At 34.5% G+C, this 8,111-nt stretch overlaps 1 protein-coding gene across 3 annotated transcripts in view; it reads right to left on the reverse strand.

The window, feature by feature from the left end:
* LPGAT1 (lysophosphatidylglycerol acyltransferase 1) overlaps positions 1-8,111 on the reverse strand; it is a 92,194-nt gene that overhangs the window by 43,631 nt on the left and 40,452 nt on the right. For all 3 annotated transcript variants that reach the window (XM_023519487.1, XM_012811849.2, XM_003800519.2), the window contains exons 3-4: positions 6,070-6,188; positions 2,074-2,169 (exon numbers count right to left, since the gene is read on the reverse strand). In XM_023519487.1, the coding sequence (XP_023375255.1) occupies positions 2,074-2,169; positions 6,070-6,188 (215 nt within the window). The remainder of the gene's footprint in view (positions 1-2,073; positions 2,170-6,069; positions 6,189-8,111) is intronic.

Here is an 8,111-nt window from a genome sequence, read left to right on the forward strand (position 1 = left end):
AATTTGCAAATCTCCCAGGTACTTTGAAATGCAAAAGTATTTTGACTATGCAAAACTTTACATTGTAATAACAAGGAAAATATTTTGGAGTACATTATTTTCAACCTTTATCCTTCAAAGTACACCATTAGTTTAGAATAATTTAGCTGCTTCTTGTCTGAGGATCATCATTAGGGCCAGCTATACTACGTTATGAATTCAGTAATTTCCAGTAATTTTTCAGACTGGAAAGGAAGTAAAGGACCCAGAGAGGTCTACCAGATTGCTAACCTTTCTAGCTGTTGGTTCTGCTACCTTCTCAAAGGTTAGGTTATTTGGTAGTTATTTTAATCACTGTTTATTTTGTCTTAACCTTGTAGCCAATCCCCACTGCCATTTCTACCTGAGGTTCTAGTCTATGCTTCTATTAGCTTTTCTTCCCAGAAGAACCAACAAGTTTCCCAAAGAAATGAGGTAACTGCACAGTACATGAAAAACAAAAATCTGTTCTGTGATAAAACTTTCTGGAGTAAAATACATGTTTTTGTGACACCTATTTTCACACAGAGTTCTGAATTTTTTTCTATTCATTTCCAGCTTATTTCTGAATTTGTGGTTCTTAGATGAGGTTTAATTAGATTCACCAGTTATTCATGAAGTACTTATTATATGCAAGGCACTATATAATCCAAGTCGAAGTTGATAAATATATAAACACCAAGTAAGCATGACATTACCTTACATAAAAATTCTTACATATTATATTTCAGTAATCCATTATGGAGAAATCAAAGCATGTGATACTAGAAGCACATCAGAGAAATCCTAACACAGTACTGACCTGATAGGATTTTGGGGCTGCAGTGAGTTCTGACCGTACCACTGCACTCCAATCTAGGTGACAGAGTAAGACCGTTTCAAAAAAAAAAAATCTATGCCAAATATCATCTTCTCTAAAAGTTTTTCAGGTTTCATAAAAATCTGATTCACTTACTTTTCCTTCTATGAATTCCCAAAACATTTCCTATTATTATATTAATTAATTAATAATTTCTTGGTTCAGCGCCTGTAGCTCAGCAGCTAGGGTGCCAGCCACATACATCAGAGCTGGTGGGTTTGAACCCAGCCTGGGCCTGCCAAACAATGACAATTACAGTTAACAACAAAAAATAGCTGGGCACGGTGGCGGGTGCCTATGACACCACAACACTACTGAGAGCGACATAGTGAGATTGTCTCAAAAAAAAAAAAAAATTTCTCTACTGTTAATTTAGACATTTTTGCATCACACAACAGTGTCTTATAAATAAAAATAATAGTGACAATACAGACAATGATAGCAGTAATCATGATAAAAATGATGTTGAAGGCAGCAAGCATTGTTCTGAGTGCTTTATGTATATTACTTCATTTAATATCTAAAGCAACCTTCTGGGGAGGGGTACTACCTATTATTCTCAAATTACATTCAAGAAATTTACCCAGAGCTAAGAAACTGAAGAGCAGGGAATATGTTGGGAGATTGAAAAATGTTTATTAACTGGACTGGACCCCCTAAATAAGAGGACAGTGGAGATTAGAATATGTGCATTATAAGCATTTTAACACTTAGACATACTGAAATTCAGATTGAAATAAATGTTTAAGAAATGAAGATTCAGGGGATGAGCTCCCTGAGACACTAGATACCAGTCCTACCTATTATAATTGGCTTTGTTATGCTTTTATTTCTTTTCTTTTGAGACAGAGCCTCACTCAGTAGCCCTGGGGTTGAGTGCTATGCCATGACATCACAGCTCATGGCAACCCCAAACTCTTGGGCTCAAGCAATTCTCTTGCTTCAGCTTTCCAAGTAGCTGGGACTACAGGCACCCATTACAGCACCTGGCTAATTTTTTTTTTTTAGAGCTGGGGTTTCGCTCTTGCTCAGGCTGGTCTCATACTCCTGAGCTCAGGCAATCCCCCCACCTCAGCTTCCCAGAATGCTAGGATTATAGGCATGAGCTACTGCACCTGGCTTTGTTATGCTGCTTTTTTATAATCAAAAATCAGTTTAACCAGGATATCACCATGAAAAAAATGCTCATTACTTACCTGTCTTATAAAGAAGTCTCCATGAATTAGAGAAACAATTCCAAAGTTTGTGTACTTAAAAATATGATCCATCAACCACATCATCTGAGCAACAACCTAAGATATTTAAAAGCAAAAAATAATTAATTTTAATTAATTAATAACTTTTTTTTTTAAGAGACAGAGTCTCACTTTATTGCCCTTGGTAGCGTGCTATGGCGTCACAGCTCACAGCAACCTCCAGCTCTTGGGCTTAGGCGATTCTCTTGCCTCAGCCTCCCGAGCAGGTGGGACTACAGGTGCCCACCACAATGCCCAGCTATTTTTTTTGTTGAAGTTTAGCTAGGGCCGGGTTTGAACCCTCCATCCTCCGTATATGGGGCTGGCGCCCTACTCACTGAGCCACAATTAACAACGTTTTTTAATAGAAAAAATCTGACTAGTCTGCCAAGTCTCCAACCATTAAATAAATCATCCAAACATACTCTTAATTAACCTAAGTATCTTAAACCTAATGCTAATTCTACAAATGCAGCACAGATACTAATACAGTCTACATGAAAAATTATAGGTCTTAATTCTAAGTCTTCAAATCTTAAGTCACAGCTATACATATTATCACTATACATCGAGTGAAAATGAATTAACTTCTTAAATTTAGACTTAATGATTTCAATTTTGTTCTACTCTAAATAAAGTCTCTAGTAATTCTTATATAAATTATAAAATTATTTTGAAACAATATAATAAATGATTAGCATTATTAAATGAGAGCTATACATGAAAGTTTTACAAAATGTGAGTATTCCTTCATGGTTAATGTGTAAAAAGTCAATGTCCAAAATAAAATATTTGAAAATTAATATAATAGAGTGATCTATACATTCTATTATGTTATGAAGAATATTTGTTGGTTTATGCAAGGTCCTAATCTTTGCCAGAATAAAATTATTTATAGTGCCTCAGTTTATAATTGCAAAAATATTATTTATTCCTGATTAGAATTAATACTATATGAACATAAGAAGACTTCATTTCAAGCAAATTTACAAATTACAAGTAAGTATAAATAGGCTATAGGTAATGAATTGGTTAATTGTTCTTTCCTGCTAAGGAAGTAGCATTCCTTCTTATAAGCCAATAAAGTAAAAGTTACCACCTCAAACAGGAATGCAGTGAGCTCTACTTTGGTTTCTGGTGGGAATAATAAATGTAAACATTCTCTCTAAGCACTAAATTATGTGTGAATTACGTATAAGGAAAAACCTAAAACATTAACATCCATATGCTTCTTTTATAAAGGTGTTATAAAAGTGTACAGATAATATTCCAGCTTCTGCCTTAGTTTTTCAGTTATATGACTCCTATTCTGTCAGCTTTACTATATTACATCACTTAAAAAAAAAGATGCATACCAGGAACTAAGCCCCCGAGTCAATTAATACAGAGTAAAATAACCACCAGTGTCTCATTTTTAATCTTAGTGTGCTTTGCAATAACAACTACAATATTTTGTTTAAATAAGATTTGAACTAAATAAAATTTGTTGACAAATGCCCCAAGAAACAAACCAAAAGCAACAGATTCAGCCTGTAAAGCATTTTAAGCTTTATACTCAGTATAAAGTATAGCTGCAACTTAATGGTTTCTGGGTTTAAAATACCAGCACTAATATAACTAGCTTTTATGTTTAATCTTTCATTTATGGTGGAATTACTCTTCAGGTGAAGGATCACCTAAAACAAGTTGAGTTAAGACAGCAAAACTGTCTTCTGAGATTTGTATGGATAACTTTGTCCTAACTTATTTTAGGGGAAATGTTATAAGCCAATAAATATTTATTAAACATTTAATAAAAACTTCTTTTGACAGAAATAAAAATTCTTAGTTTTATCATAAATTGCTATAAAAAAGCAAGAGTAAGATTTAATCGCATAAAAATGCGATTCAGATACTTATTTAAAAGGTAGTAGCACAGCAGAAAATACAGTTAATCCTTTTTCATATTCCTCAAAAAAAAAACAAACCAGTAAACATAAGATGCCTAAATCAACTCTGCTATTGTTTGATGGGGTTGTCACTTAAACCTTGTTATGTCTAGGAGACAAAATTGGTCTTTATCTATTATTTTTTATCTAGAAACATGGATTTTCTACATATCAAAACATCATCTAGACTAGAGAGATTTAAATAAATGACTCCACTCTTTGTGTCCTTTTGAAATAATAATAAAGTCAATGGTTCTCCATTGGGTGAGTATGGACATTTGGCAGGACAATTTTGGTTGTCATTGTGACTAAGAAGTGCTACTAGAACTCAGTGTGTGGCAGTCTATAGTTGGGTATGCAAAACATGCAGCAATGCCAGGATAGTTTCCAACAACAGCGCTGTCTTACCAAAATACTCATGGTACCCCACCGTTGGGCACATCAAGTCTCCTGAATTCAAAAAGCTATGCTACAATTATATTACATTAAAGTAATATTTTAACTGGCACACAATTTAGCAATAGTCTTCTGTCTTTGAATGTACCTATAGAGTATAAAATAAATCAGGTGAACATTTCTTCTGGTAAATACAAAGTAATATTGCCTGTACTTCTTAGGCAGGAGGTAGAGATTATAGTGCTTCCATTCTTTTATTTCTCAATTAGTATTTTATGAAAGAAAATAAAAAGTTCTTCTAGGTGGTGCTATAGCTCAGTGGGTAGGGCACTGGCCACATACACCAAAGCTGGCAGGATTGACCAGCTAAAACAATAATGACAACTGCAACAACAACAACAAAAAATAGCCAACCACTGTGGCAGGTGCCTGGAGTCCCAGCTACCTGGGAGGCTAAGGCAAGAGAATCACTGAAGCCTAAGAGTTTGAGGTTGCTGTGAGCTGTGATGTCACAGCACTCTACACAGGGCAACAGCTTGAGACTTTGTCTCAAAAAAAAAATAAAGTTCTAGATTTCATATTATTCAGTAATATGATCATTAAAAATGTTCAGTATTAATTAATCTAAAAATAAAACCAAAATTACTTGGGACCAAAAAAATGAATCTAGACAAACTAACTCAAATCATTTTATAATAACAAAATAAACTTCTTTTGCCCACATGACAAAAGGTAATAGTTCTTATAATGCTAAAGACCAAATTTATTTTTTAAATCTACTCAATTTACAGACACGTTCTATTGATACATTAATATCAATATAAGCAGTGTAAAATAAACAGTTCAAACAGCCTGGATAAAATGGGCCTACTATCTTGCCTTTCAATTTACTTTGTAAATGAAATCTAAAATAACAAGATCTTATTTTCTTCTGGCCAAGATCACCTAATTCACTGACCAATTCTACTCTTCCATCTTGCATCTTAAGCAATAACACTTCTTTTCCCCAGAGAAAGGGGTCTCACTATGTTGTCCAGGATAGAGAAAAGTGGTTGTTCACAGGTACTGTCGTACTACTGATCAGCATGAGAGTTTTGACCTGCTTTGTATCAGACCTGGACCAGTTCATTTCTCCTTAGGCAACCTCCCCCCTCCTTGGAGGTCACCATGTTGATTCCAAAGTTAGTGTGGACACTAAATGGCCATAGCACACTATAGCCCAGAACTCCTAGACTCAAGTAATTCTCCTGCCTCAGCCTTCATTCACTACCATACTACATCAATACTGCTTTTTGTGTTTGCATTTTTCAAACTGGCATTCCCCACTTTACCTCAAAGCAGCCTTCCATTTGCTATTATCCCAGTCATTATTTTTTAAAAGTTTTATTGAGATATAATCCACATCTCTCAGTTATTATTTTTAAGTCTCTAAATTCCCCTCCTAGATTGATTTAGAATTATATATATGGGTTTTTTTTTAAATATTTGCTAAATTGTTAGGAAAAGTATAGATACGAATGTCTAAGTCTATATCCAAAACCAAAGTAAGATTTCTGAACCAATTCTTATTTAACTTTCACCTTTGGGATGAAGGTGGGATGGCAGTCCCCCTACTGCCTTCAGCATAGCTTACCAGTCCTTTGTCCTGGAGGCACATCATGAGTGTGCACACATCCCCTGTGGCCTGATGATTCACCAACATCACTGCTTCATCTTTTGAAATTGTTTTAATATCTTCCCCCCATTCCATCACTGTAAGAAGAAAAAGTTTCAAGACTTCATTTTAAAGATTTATGTATTACTAGAAAGCTTATAATACAAAAAGTGGTGTACATTTATAACAATACATCATCTAGCTAAAATTTCCAAAAGTTTAGAACTAAATTTATTTTTTATAAAAATCAGAACATTGATATAACATTTTACAGAGCCCCCAAATATCCATTAAAACACAAAATGGTCACATCTAGAAGTTCCATTTCTTAGAATTTATCATATAGAACATTGTTCAAATATGCAAAGACATGTGTATTAAAAAAAGTTTGTTATTACATAAATATTCTCCAATAAGAAAATGAGCATGAAAAACATGACATAAAAGAAGAGTATAAATTCATGAAAAGGATGAAGGGTATCTCTATACACTATCCCCAAAAGACATACTATCAACTAACAAAGCAAACCACAAAATGGTATATACAGCACAATCTCATTTTTTAAAAAGAAGGAATACAACTTATGTGTTATTTAATGCACTGAAAAAGTCTGGGAAAATGAATTTCAGCGGTTAATGCTGACCATCAGTGGGAGGTGACTGAACTCTTCAAATTCTGTTTTCTACAAAAACATCCAAAAATTATAAAAGCATATATTTCACTTTAAGAAAACTAATAAAATGCCAACTTTATTTAAACCACCAGATGAAAAGTCATTGTACCCAAATGTGTGTGTGTGTGTGTGTGTTTGTGTATATATATATATAATAAGGAAAATAGTGCTATTTCTATGTAGTTATGCCTCATTTTATAGTACATATACTTCACAGAAAAAAATACAACTGAGCATAGTTTTCAAACCTCAGGATTCTATAAAGAAGCATCTAGGGTTCCTCAAATGCCTGACTTGAATTACCAAAGGCTGACTCTACACTAGTACTCACTTTAACCTCACCCTCATGTCAAGCTTCCTGTGCATCACAGTTCTGGATGAAATGGGAGTGGGGAGAGCCACTGGCAGCCAATTTTTGCTACATATTTCAAAATTAAGAATGTACAAATCTTTTCATTCAGTAATTCTACTTCTAGGAATTCCTCCTACAGATGTGCAAAATGAGGCACATACAAGGCTATTTACTGCAACACTATTTGTAAAAGCAAAAAATGAAACAACTAGAAAGAGAGACTAGCTTGAATTCGTAGAAACAAAAAGTAGATTGGTGGGTGCCAGGGGCTAGGGGTAGGGGGAATTTTTGTTTAAAAAGTACAGAGTTTCAGTTTTGCAAGATGGAAAAAATTTTGACATTGGTTGCATAACAATGTGAATATACTTAACAATTAAACTAAACTAACTGCCAGATGTGGGGGCTCATGCCTATAATCCCAGCATTGTGGGACACTTTGGCAGGAGGACTACTTGAGCTGGTAATTCAAGACTAGCCTCAGCAACATAATGAGACCGTGGCTATACAAAAAAATAAGAAAAAAATTAGCCAGGCATAGTAGTATGTGTCTAACTACTCAGTAGGCTGAGGTGGGAGGAACGCTTGAGCAGTGAGATATGATTTGCATCAGTGTATTCCAGGCTGGGTGACAGAGCAAGCCCCTGTCTAAAAAAAGGAAAAAAGGTTAAGATGGTAAATTTTATGTTAGTGTACTTTACTACAATTAAAAATTTTTAAAAGGAGACTAGCTAAATAAATTATAATATATCCATTCACTGGACTATTATGTAATTAAAGCACTTATCTACTAATATGGAATGATATACATAAGAAATTTAGAGTATAGAATAGGGTGAAGGATGCCACTAGTTGTGTTTTTAAGAATGGAGAATATGGCTCGGCACCTGTGGCTCAAGTGGCTAGGGTACCAGCCACATACACCTAAGGTGGTGGGTTCGAATCCAGCCTAGGCCCATCGAACAACAATGATGGCTGCAACCAAAAAATAGCCGGGC

Source organism: Otolemur garnettii, unplaced genomic scaffold (genome assembly GCF_000181295.1).
Source record: "Otolemur garnettii isolate 467f Iridium unplaced genomic scaffold, OtoGar3 scaffold00178, whole genome shotgun sequence".
Lineage (NCBI taxonomy): Eukaryota > Metazoa > Chordata > Mammalia > Primates > Galagidae > Otolemur > Otolemur garnettii.